The sequence below is a fragment of the Dipodomys spectabilis genome, unplaced genomic scaffold (assembly GCF_019054845.1).
Source record: "Dipodomys spectabilis isolate Male_0828 unplaced genomic scaffold, ASM1905484v1 ptg000494l, whole genome shotgun sequence".
In the NCBI taxonomy this organism is placed as follows: Eukaryota; Metazoa; Chordata; class Mammalia; order Rodentia; family Heteromyidae; genus Dipodomys; species Dipodomys spectabilis.
Window position 1 is genome coordinate 719,621 of NW_024871171.1, and position 12,199 is coordinate 731,819.

At 48.9% G+C, this 12,199-nt stretch overlaps 1 protein-coding gene across 3 annotated transcripts in view; it reads left to right on the forward strand.

Annotated features, from left to right (window-relative positions):
• The window catches only part of Glt1d1 (glycosyltransferase 1 domain containing 1), a 46,636-nt gene that overhangs the window by 10,489 nt on the left and 23,948 nt on the right, over window positions 1-12,199 (forward strand). For all 3 annotated transcript variants that reach the window (XM_042669336.1, XM_042669333.1, XM_042669334.1), the window contains 3 exons: window positions 1,806-1,857; window positions 9,345-9,381; window positions 10,831-10,887. In XM_042669336.1, coding sequence (XP_042525270.1) covers window positions 1,806-1,857; window positions 9,345-9,381; window positions 10,831-10,887 — 146 coding nt within the window. The remainder of the gene's footprint in view (window positions 1-1,805; window positions 1,858-9,344; window positions 9,382-10,830; window positions 10,888-12,199) is intronic.

Consider the following 12,199-nt stretch of genomic DNA (forward strand, 5'->3'; position numbering starts at 1 on the left):
ACTTTTTCAGTAGTTAAGCCTTTTTCTTTACAGTATCATAGTAATCTTCATTGAACATTGGCTTTTCAGCTTGTAAGATAAAATAGTAAAAACTTGGGAATTCTAAAAATGAAAGAGTATCTGAAACTTGTGGGAATTATTTTGTGAAGGACCATGCAAGTATATTTTGGAAAAACTTTATTTTTATTTTTGGAGGCAGAGACTCAGTATGGAGCTAAGGCCAGCCTTGAATTTGCTATCTTCCTGCCTCAGATTTCTGAGTGCTGTGATTATAGGTGTGTATCACCACCCCTGGCATGGAAAAAATTAAACATGGTTAAACCAATGAACAAAAAAGTTAGTATGAAATGAAGTACCTAAAAGTAGTTGTAGGGAAAACATGTAAACACGTTGGTTGAACTGTGTGATTTGCTATTTTGGATTGTATTGTATTTGAATTGTATTATGTTGCAAGCATCATGACAAGTGAATAAATCTTTTTAGGTGGCAGTGTTCAGCCTAAAGTGCAGAATTCATATTCTTTTTTTTTTGATCCAGTTGTGGGGCCTGAACTCTGGGCCTGGGCGCTGTCCCTCAGCTCTTCAGCTCAAGGCTAGTGCTCTACCACTTGAGCCACAGCGCCACTTCCGGCTTTTTTCTTTTTGCTTATGTGGTGCTGAGGAATCGAGCCCAGGGCCTCATGCATTGCAAGGCAAGCGCTCTACCACGGAGCCACCTTCCCAGCCCCAGAATTCATATTCTTATGTTGTTTGTAGGAAATGTATTGTTTTTGTTTGCTTTGAACTCCCAGGAGCTTTGGGCTAGACCCTCAGTGTGTTCTCTCTTCGGGAGAGGTAGAGCGAGGGGCCCAGGGAGGAGTGTGGTGCCCACCAGCGTGGGTAGATCCATGTGCCGGGCAGGAAGATGCTGCCCGTGCCGGTGCCTCCGCCCACCCCGAGCCCTCGCCTTGGCGCCCTCTGGGAATGCAGCCTCCCACCTGTCTTCTTCTTTCCTTGCTTTCTTCATCTTTGGCCCTGCGGTAGCAGCTCTGGATGTCCGCTGGCCCCCATGTGGACAGCAGTGACCGCGAGAGGTGTGACCAGAGGGGAAGCCTGCTCCTCTGTCCTTGCTCTCCAGCTGCTGCTCCGAGGGCTTCTTGCCTTATTCTTTTGTCCTCTGAATTCTTCATTCTTTTGTTGTCCCCGTTTCCTTGTTCTTCGGGTTTTGGTTTATCCGTGTGCCCTGCCCTTGCAAGCTTCCTGGGCTGCAATTCCCTGGGGGATGGCTTTTCCACTAGCCAGTGGCAGTTTGGTAAAGAGGGTGTCTTTGTACAATTCCCGATTGCCGTGTTTCTGTACAGATTGCCATCCCATTGTTTTAGCCAAGCCGTGTGCTGGAGGGACTGCACTGAGATGTGGGCGAGTGCTCCTGTGGTCCTCAGGCATCTGGTGGATCCCACACAGCAGCGTGCCCTGGTGCTGGCAGCCTCGGGGGCCACAGCCGGCCTGGGGCGCTCCCACAGATTAGCCATGTCCCCACTTCCTGGAGTCCTGGTGGTGATTTTATCCCTGATTCTCTGGCCTTAAGTGGAAGGAACAAGAAAACTAGGAAGTTCGGTCCATCATAAAAACAAACACAATTTCTTTTTCAGGTTGGTAGCGATTTAAGCCTTGCGGGCACTGACCCAGAATCATTTTTGCTGATTGCACCTCCAGTGTAGAGCCTCAACCCTTCTGCCCCGCATAATTTGTTCCCACGTGGTGTTTTGTACTTCTGCGGATTGAATTCTGGCCTAATTGTCCCTGTCGTCTTTGTTCACTTGCCAGGTTTGCCGTGGCTTTCACCCAGTCCATGAAGGAGAAGGCGCAGGCCCAGTGGGTATGTGCTCACCCAGTGTTCCCTTGTTCGTCCGTCCCTCATGGTGGAAAGGTAGACCTGGGGGCCGAGGGTCACTCTTGTTAGATGCCACGGGCCTGGTGTGGGCACAGCAGCCTGCATTTCCCATGGGCTGATTTATTTTGGAGGGGGGGGTAATATACTTTCACAACTTCACTGCCTTGGCTTTTTGGGTGCTATCATCGAATGCCAAGAATAACCCACAGTCCACCCTTTAACATTTTGTGTTTTTTCTTTGAGTTGTCAGAGTGAGAAGAGTTGCAGGTTTTCTTACAAAGTCTGCAGCAAACTCAGAAACCTGAGAGCCACACGCTCATGGGTGGCTCAAGTGATTTCTTGGGCAGTACTGTTTATTCGAAGGGTGTCCAGAGCGTCAGCCAGTGAGCGCGTGGGCAAACGAGTTCACTTGTTGTCTTACCTATTCATGCTGTGCTGGCAGGTGGAGGGAGCGGGGTGGGTAAGGGGTTCTCAGGGCGCTGGAGAGCCCCTTGAGCCCGTGCTGTCTGCAGAAGTAAGGAGAGCCAGGGGGTCAGCATGCTCTGGTGATGCAGGTTTTGAGCAATTAAGTTTTGCTCTTCATTATAGAACCATCGGTTTTTGATTCTAGTTTTTTCTTCTACTTTAGTGAGCACCTATTTGGTACAGGTGCAGATGAGTCCATTTTTCCCAGTTATAATCAGACCTGAATCAACTTTCAACCATCCCCTATTAAGGAGATTGGTGGAAGTTGCTTCTTATTGCCTTTGTGAGGTCAAAAGTGAGACTATATATTTACATGGAATTTATGTAGGTCAATGTGATTTTTGAGCACAAATATTCAGTCCGAAACCTGTGTGCTTTTTTTATCTTCTTTGAAAGAGGTGATTCAGTGAAGACAAAGTGTGCACACTGCTTCACGTACAACACTTGTACTAGCCAACGGAAACACAACGCAAGCCACAATGAGTCACAGGCGTAACTAAAAGCTTTCCAGCAGCTGCATAAGGAAATACATGGCAATGACTGAAATTAACTTCAGTGTATCTTTATTAACCCCTGTCTGCCATTCACAATGCTGCCGTGGAGTATAGTTCTGAGAAGGCCTTCCCGTGGACCCCAGCTGTGGCCACAGGCCACACCCCTATCAGGAGGGACTCAGGACTCAGGGCCTGGTTCCTTCTAGGAAAGAACCCACACTAAAGTCCACCAGAGGGGGCTGGGAAGGTGGCTCAGTGGTAGAGCGCTTGCCTTGCATGGATGAGGCCCTGGGTTCAATTCCTCAGCAGCACATAAGCAGATTTAAAAAAAAAGCTGGAAGTGGTGCTGTGGCTCAAGTGGTAGAGTGCTAGCCTTGAGATGAAGAGCTGAGGGACAGTGCCCAGGCCCAGAGTTCAGGCCCCACGACCGGACCCCCTACCAAAAAATAAATAAAGTCCACCAGAGGCTGGGATGTCCAGGGAGGAGCCTGTGGAGTGTGCTCAGCCTCAGGGATGCTGACTATGTTCAGTGTTCCCAGTTTTTATTGGGGTTTCTATGTGTGACTGATGCTGTGTGTCGGCGTGGCTGATGGTTTCTGTGTGTAGGTGTGACTATTCAGTAGTTGTAGGCAGGCTGACACTACTTGGTCCAACATTCCTACCATGAATCCTGAGTCTGGTCTTTCTGGTTTGGCCAACTCCAACCCTGGGAAGATTGATTGGGTGTGTCTGGTCCTGGCCGAGGTCTAGACAGGGACATTCCTGCGAGAATCACCGCTGCCAGCGAAGCCACAGGGCCAAGTTCTTTACAATGCACCCACTGTGTCCAGGACTCCGCGTGTAGCTTCTGCCCGCAGAGCCCCCTTCCACGCTCCAGGTACTCGGTGTCCTCCTGCACTGTAGCCATGCACCCGCCCTTGAAGGGAGCCGGTCCAGGGCGTCTGAAACACTTGCTCAAACAGCACGCCGTCCCAGGAGACGCAGTGACAGCAGCGGGCCGGGTGAGGGCTGCTCTACCCCACGGGTCGGCTTCAGCCCTGAGGAGGCCAGGCATCCTGGGGGGGCTACTTGGTCTTCTGCTAGTGGCTGACTGGCTCTACACAAATTAGTTTGATTGGATTTCAATAAAGATAGGTTTACATCAGCTCTTTTAATTTGAGCTGCATTTATTGAGGCCCAAGTCATTATTTTTTATTGCTGTTCTTATTGGCCCTAACTTGACAGCCTACCTGCTTTGTGGTGGACCAGTCCTAGGCTTTTGCCCCGGCCAGCGCCACGCTGCTGGCTGTGTGTCTGTCACTCCTGTTGTGCTTCTGGAAGCACTGCTCTCTTGCTTTGTGGGGTTGTGTACTGCTCCTTTCCCACTGTGAGGTGTGCATGTAGAGATTTAGGAAGCACAGTAACTCAGGCTTTCAGTTTCTTGTTACTCTCTGTAATAGACGCGCCTGCTACTGTATTCAAAGTGTGGCTACTTTCCCCCAGGTCCGCTCCAAGCTTAGAACGCTTTCTCTGAATTCACCAGGCTTTTTCTAGGAAATGTAAACATTTTTACCAAAATAATAACAATGATAATAATTAACTTGTGTGTGTCAATGGCTGCTCTTTGTCCCACCACAAGCCCCTATTTTGTTCAAAACCCTCCAACCTTACCTAATTCTCTAAATCCAAGAATCAATCTAGGAAATTCTTAAAATCACAAAGGAGTGATTACTGCTTAGAGTGGTTATGACATTGAAAGAAGCATGGTGAGAGGCAGGGGCACACCATGCTCTGGGGGGCTGAGGGGCAGGGGGTACACCGTGCTCTGGGGGGCTGAGGGGCAGGGGGTACACTGTGCTCTGGGGGGCTGAGGGGCAGGGGGTACACTGTGCTCTGGGGGGCTGAGGGGCAGGGGGCACACCGTGCTCTGGGGGGCTGAGGGGCAGGGGGTACACTGTGCTCTGGGGGGCTGAGGGGCAGGGGGCACACCGTGCTCTGGGGGGCACACCGTGCTCGGGGCTGAGGGGCAGGGGGCACACCGTGCTCTGGGGGGCTGAGGGGCAGGGGGTACACTGTGCTCTGGGGGGCTGAGGGGCAGGGGGCACACCGTGCTCTGGGGGGCTGAGGGGCAGGGGGTACACTGTGCTCTGGGGGGCTGAGGGGCAGGGGGCACACCGTGCTCTGGGGGGCACACCGTGCTCGGGGCTGAGGGGCAGGGGGTACACCGTGCTCTGGGGGGCTGAGGGGCAGGGGGTACACTGTGCTCTGGGGGGCTGAGGGGCAGGGGGCACACCGTGCTCTGGGGGGCACACCGTGCTCGGGGCTGAGGGGCAGGGGGTACACTGTGCTCTGGGGGGCTGAGGGGCAGGGGGTACACCGTGCTCTGGGGGGCACACCGTGCTCTGGGGGGCACACCGTGCTCGGGGCATTGAGGTGAATCACTTACTGTTATCTTTTTAGTATTTTCTCTCTTTTTAAATTTTATCTCATTTTTCCCCTTCCCGCCTTTTCCCACGAGTTACATAGCTCATATTTTATGTAGTATACATTGAATGCAGTGACTGCATTTGCCGTCCTTTCTATTTGAGTCAGTGCCCTCTGGGGCTTACTCTTCTCCACCTTGTAAAGAAAAATCATGCCATTCTTAAGGTAGTTGTATTGGGCAACTCTTCAGTTTTATTTTCAGCATATGTGTATGCTCATCAAAATTCTTTGGAAGTTAAAACATAGAAAGCAAGACAGATTTCAGTGGTGGCCATGGGCAGAGTTCACCCTGCAGGTGAGCTCAGCAAGTCCGTGGGGGTGTTCACAACTCCCCAGTTGCGGCAGGAAAGCAATCCTCCTTTCTCCCTGGCCACCGCCTTCTGTCTGGCTGTCTCTGCAGATCATCTGGACGATAGCAGCTGTAACTGCACCACACACCTCTGATCTGATTTTCTGTGATGTGGGGTTCTTCAGGCTGCCCGATTGGTGGGCTGGCTTCACACAGAGCCCCACCTGCTCTGCCCAGCAATATCTTGGAAGCGTATCACATTCATGATATCTTTAGTTAGGATGGCCTGTACTTGGGTTTCTTCAGAAATGTACATGCTGTGTACTTTTCCCCCTGTGTTTGGTCCCTGAGAATTGAGATGTCTTAAAGAAACCTTGCCAGAATGAGGAATGGCAGAGCTTCTGAGCGCTCCTGTCCCGTGACCTGGGCTCCCGCCTGGGTGAGCTGGGAGCCTGGCCTCACCTTGGGCAGGTGGCTTCAGGAGGGTGGGAAGCTTCCCAGCATCTCTTCAACTGAGACGAAGTTGTTGGAAGGACGGAAACCCCTAGTGGGGGTGCACCCTGGCCTGGGCTTCGTCCAGGGTGGGCCGTCCCCCATCTCCTCTCCTGATGTTGGCACCATCATGCCCCCACGGGCGTTTTTGTGACTTTTCGGTGGTCCAGCTCAGAGGCAGGGTTGTGTCTCCCTTACCCCTTCTTTTTGAATATTGCTTTCTTTCCTTGCTTGGTAACATATTTTTTAAGAGAAAAAGAACAAAGAGAGAAAGAAAAAAAAAGGACGCTGTAGCCCATGAGACATTCCCAATTTATATCTAATCTATGTCACAGACCTATATTGTGAGCATTGTAGGTATGAGCCATGATTTCTTTGAAGCAGTTTGTAATTGTTTTACAAAGCTAAAATCAAAAGCTATATTGTAACTTCAAAGAAAATGTATCATTCATTTGTTGCCTACACAGTACCAGGTTGTGCTCCTATTACAAAAGTAATAATCTGTCGTGGTTTTCATTTGCATAGTGTAACCTCAGAAGATGAGCTTCTGTGTTATTTTGGTTGCTGTTGTCTGTTCTTTTATTATAAAAATGTACCAATTAGCATTTGGGTTTCTTACAAAGCCATACCTGTTTACAAGCATCTATCCAATGGGGTTCTGGCTTTAAATACTTAATAATGGGGTCACATGATCTAACTTCATACACCTTCAAATTCATTCAGTCTTTTTTTTTTTTTTTTTTTTTGGTGGGGCTTGAACCCTGGGCCTGGGCGCTGTCCCTCAGCGCTTCAGCTCAAGGCTAGTGCTCTACCACTTGAGCCACAGCGCCACTTCCAGTTTTCTGGTGGTTCATTGGAGATAAGAGTCTCGAGGACTTTCCTGCCCAGGCTGGCTTTGAACCGCAGCCTCAGATCTCAGCCTCCTGAGTAGCTAGGATGACAGGCATGAGCCACCGGTGCTGAGCTCCTTTTTAATTTTGTTTTTTGATTTTACGTATCAATGAGATAATTTAGCAAAGCAAATAGTTATACACAGAACATGGACTCCTGCTAGCTCAGAGCAAATGGAGCAAGAAATATTGAGCAAAGAAAACTGTTTGTATGTGTAACGCTGTAATACAGAACATGATTTCCAAAATCAATACAAGCTAATTTGCTTTTGCCAGATTTCTTGTAGTACATCATTTAAGAAAAACCCGGTCTAGATTTCTTCTATATAGTACCTCTGTTTTTTTTACTTGCTCAGGGGAGCTCTTACAGTATTGTCGGTGGCACGCTTTAGAAGTCTATGAGACTGGACCCTTACTTCCCAGGCTTTCGTTAAAATTTAGCAAGGTACCACTGACAGGTGAAGAGGAGACGGTAAACCCACAGGTCTTCACGTACAGTCACTTCCTTCTGGTTTTGGAGTTGAGATAACAGTTTAATGAATTTTTTTAATGAGGAAAGGAATTTTTGTGACAGGAGCACTCTGAGTTTATGTATTTCTAGTTGCCATGTGTCTTTCTAAGGACAAAGGCCAGATTCTAGCTCATTTCTGCCTCACCTTCCAGAATCAAGTTTCTCTGGTGTGTCAGCCTCATGCCTCCCCCAGGCTTCAAAGCCTTCTGGTAGGATCTCTGTGGGCTCAGCACGTTTGTGCACAGGCCTCTGTCCAGCACCTCAGCCACAGACATTCTGAGATGCTTGCCCTTGCGTGGCTCTGCTCAGCTTCCTGCCAGAGGGAGGAGGGGGTCTGCCAGCCTCAGCTTCCACTGGTCGCCAAGGCCATTTTCCCCGTGGAAGCTGCCGGGGTTTTTGTCTTTGTGTTTGTTTTTCATTGTAGAAGCACTGTACAGAGTGGTTACAGTTACATGAGTAAGTAACGAGTACATTTCCTATGGAACGTTGTTACCTCCTCCTTTACTGGCATTTTATTTTTAAACTAGAAGGGAAAGGCAGTTTGCAGCTCATTTCCTATGATTTGCTACTCAAGGGCATCTGCATGGCCCATCTACTGCATGGTACTCTTGAGAGGGACAGGTGTTGGGGGTCTCTAGTTTGGGGGTGAGATATGACATGGGATGCAGAGAGCAAAACCAAACCAACTGAGCCAGTGCATTGCAGGCCCCAGCTTGGAAGCTACACTCCCCAGACCTTCCACCATGGGGCCAGGCCAGGGCTGCCCTCCCTTCCCATGCCTTCCCTGCCTTGCCCCAGGCCTCTTCACCCCAGCTTGGTCCCCAAACTGGAGGACTGGCTTGGGGACCAGGGGCACAGCCCCCCTGCTTGCAGTGACACGGCCATGTTGCCCTCCGGGTGGTGGCACGGCCTGTCGCCCCACAGGACAGGGCTGTGCTGCGGTGACGTCGGGTGTCTAGCTAAGTTACTCATTCCCACATTCATCTTGAGTACAGGCCGCAGAACAGGGTGCACGTTTGGGGCTTGGTCAGTGTTGGCAGCCAGGGAGCGGTCCTTCAGCACTGAATGGCAGCCACGTGGTCGATCCCTGTGGAGCTGTGGCTCTCTGTTCCCAGGGGCCTCCGCGTCCTGTCTCATCTTGATGCCGAAACCTTCTGCCACCATTTCTCAGTGAACTGGAGAAATAGATTCTTTTGAGTAGTTTTGCAACAGTTCACACAAGGAATAGTGGGTTGGTATCTTGGAACAGATGCCTACAAGGTCAGTGCAAAGGTAGCTTCTACCCTGGACGTTGGAGGTGTCGGAGCAGCAGCGCTGCCTGAAACCCACCCTGGCACAGGGCCTCACCACTGCCTGAAACTCTTGGTACAGGGAACCTGCCCCCTAGTGCCCTTCAGGGCCCCCTTTCTTCCCACGACCCTCCCTCTTTCATTCTTTCCCTTCTTTTCTCCCTCCCTTTTTCTTTGTCTGACTTTCCTCCTTTTCTCCCTCTTCCTTTCTCCCTCTACCCTAATGGCTGGGGGATTCTCTTCTCCATTCAAGGGTGTTCATTGCTCCCAGAACTCAGGACATCAGCTGCCCAGTGGCTCTGCCCATTCTCCAGCTTCAGAAACTATCATAGCAGAATGTTAAACCAGCATCAGTCTCATTTCAGGGATGTCTTTCTCTTTGTGCTTTTTATCTTACCGATGCTTTGTTTATCATAGCAAAGTCTGCTAACAGCAGGAGTAAACCTGTGCTCTTAAAGGTGTGAGCAGTATGTCAATAACTTGTAAATGTTTTCCAACAGAAATTTAGTGACTTTCATCTCTAAAAAGCATAAAATAGACCATCAAATTTACTTTTTCTTTCTTCCTTCTTTTCAAAAGCCTCATGCAACCGGGAAAATCTATGTCCAGAGCCAAGGTAAAGATTCAATTTAAAAAAATGTGTGTGTGTGTGTGTGTGTGTGTGTGTGTGTGTATATGTATATATATACGTGTGTATATACTTTAAGTGATATATTCTGAAATGTTTACTCATGACATACAATGATTTCTGGTATTTACTTAGAATGCATACATTTTCTCATTGATTTCTAACATTAGAATAAAAGATGCATGGGACAAATTATAAAAGAATAATTACTGGGCACCTGTGTTCACATCTGTAATCCTAGCTACTCAGGAGGCTAAGAGCTGAGGATCATGATCTATAGACAAACAAATCCTAGAGACTTTTATGTCTGAATACCCAGCAAAAAACTAGAAGTGGAGGCATGGCTCAAACACTAAAGTGCCAGCCTCAAGTGATAAAAGCTCAGCAAGAGGGAAAAGCCCTGAGTTCAAGCTCCCAGTACAAGTATACACACACACACACACACACACACACACACACACACACACACACACACACTCACGAATAAGTTAATGCTAGTCACTTAACACTTTTCACCAATAGAAGCACAGCATACTCCATCCCAGTACCCTTCACTGAACAAACAGGGCAACGTGCTGAGCACTTCTAAGCTGGCTTGCCTGAGGGTACCCGATCTCTTCTCACCCCCCTGCCAGGGTGTGGCACCTGGCTCTCTTACCCAGACACTCTCTTACCCAGCTCCACTTGCTCTTGCAAACCGGAACTGTGTGTCAGAGTGGAAGGCGAGGCCCAGAGAAGGGCATGTGACCAATCCTAAGCCTAGGTGAGCCCAGAACGGTGCGCGGTTCAGGGCCTGGGTGCTGTCCCCGAGTTCTTTTTGCTCCAGGCTAGCACTCAAACCTTCCACTTGGAGCCACAGCACCACTTCTGGGTTTTGTGGAGGTTAATTGGAAAGGAGGGTCTCATGGGACTTCTCAGCCTCCTGAGTAGCTGGGATACAGGTGTGAGCCACCGGCACCTGCCTTGAATTTTCTTAAGTTTTGAAAAATTGAAATTTGGACTGGGGATGGAGCTCAGTAGTAGGGCACTTGCCTGGCACGCGCAAGGCCTTGGGTTCCAGTCCTAGCTCTGGAGAAACCTAATGAACCCATCTGAGGACAGAGAATAGATGATGGTGGGGATTTGGTGAAGGAGGTTAGGGAATCTAGATGAAGATGGAAGTTGTTAGGTGGGGCGGTGAGCAAGGGTGTGAGCCAGAGCTTGTGTAGTGGTGGATACTGCAGAACCCCTTTCCGTGATGATATGCTGGAGACCTGGACAGCGGGGGGCTGAGCCGGCAGCTGTTTACATGAGCCACAGGCTGTACCTCAGCTCCGCTCCCTGGCTTGGGGCCATGGGACCCGAGTGAAGCCCTTGGGCCCTGAGTAGCTTGCTAAGAACCCAAGCTTGGAAGCAGGGTGACCGGTGACTCTTGCCTTTTCTGGTTCTTTACCCCAGGAATTGCAGCCACACCCAACCCTGCCTTCAACTGGAAGGAGTTTCTCCAGCGTTCAGGTAAGGGGTACTTCGAAATCTTCCACTACCTAAAGTTGCAAAGATGTTCTTCCTTTTTTTTCTCCTTCCAGAGTTTTATCATTTTTAATGCTTTCAGTTAAAGTTACCTGAAATTAATTTTTGTGTGGGTGTGAGGTAAGAATTTATTCATTCTTATGTCCCACTACTCCACTGTTATTTATTGAAAGTATTCTTTTCCATTGAATTACCTTTACTGAAAATTTAATTTACTATGTGTGAGTTTTGCTGGTATGTCAATTGATTGGTCTTTATGCAAATATTAACTGCCCTGTTGACATAGGCTTCAGTAAGTCTAGAAATCAAGTGATTTGTTAGTCAAAACACAATAGCTGTTACAGATTTGTGGCATGTCCATACAGATTTTAGGATCATCTCATCAGTGTCTGTAAAGTCCTGTTGTATTGAATCTAGAGATTAATTTAGAGAGAGCTGACATCTTAACAGAATGATATCTTAAAACTCTCTGACTGTGACCTACCTGTCCATTTAATGACATCTTAATTACTTTGTAATCGTCATCTTCACATAGAACCTTCGTGCCTCTGTTTATACTGTGAGTTTTAATTCTTTTGCAGTATTCTTTCGAATATTACAAACACATTAGCCCTCTGTCCCTGGCTGGACATGTAAGTTTTTACAGCACTTTCGCGTGCACTGCCGGCAATGGTAGGGCTGTAAACTTCACACAGTGCCCAGTTCTTTCCTTAGGAGGAATTCCGCACACCAGCATCCCCACCTGAGACTGTGGTCTTAACCACAACTCTCAGCATCTTGAAAGATCCTCCCCTTTGGGTGGCCTCCCGCGGCACTGGTCCCCAGTTCATCGGCGGTGGGGAGAGGGCGGTCCCCGGCCTGTAGTAGAGCTGAGGGCATCTCACAGAGTGGCTTCTCATAATGTGTAAGCTTAGCTCACATAGCATTTTCCTGCCTAAAGTCCTTGAATCTAGGATGTTTGGTTTACCACGAATGAGTTCCACAGTGTGTATTCTTTAAGATTGCAGCTTCCATTCAGGTGTCCAACCTAGTTAATTCTGAGCCAAGATGCCAGAACAGGTAAAGTTGGCTTTGCACATGGAGCTGGAAGCATGAGGATTCTGTCTACACCAAAACATGCTTCCCCAGTGGTGCCCGCCCGGAGCGCCGGGCAGAGGGTTGGGCCTTCAGCCCAAGTTGCAGGTCTTGCGACAATCTTCCCAGAAGAGCCTACAAATGCAAAGCAACACGCAGACATGCCTGGAAGCCTGCTTTCATTGCAGACACTTCAAACGATGGATGTCAGCATTCGTTTTCC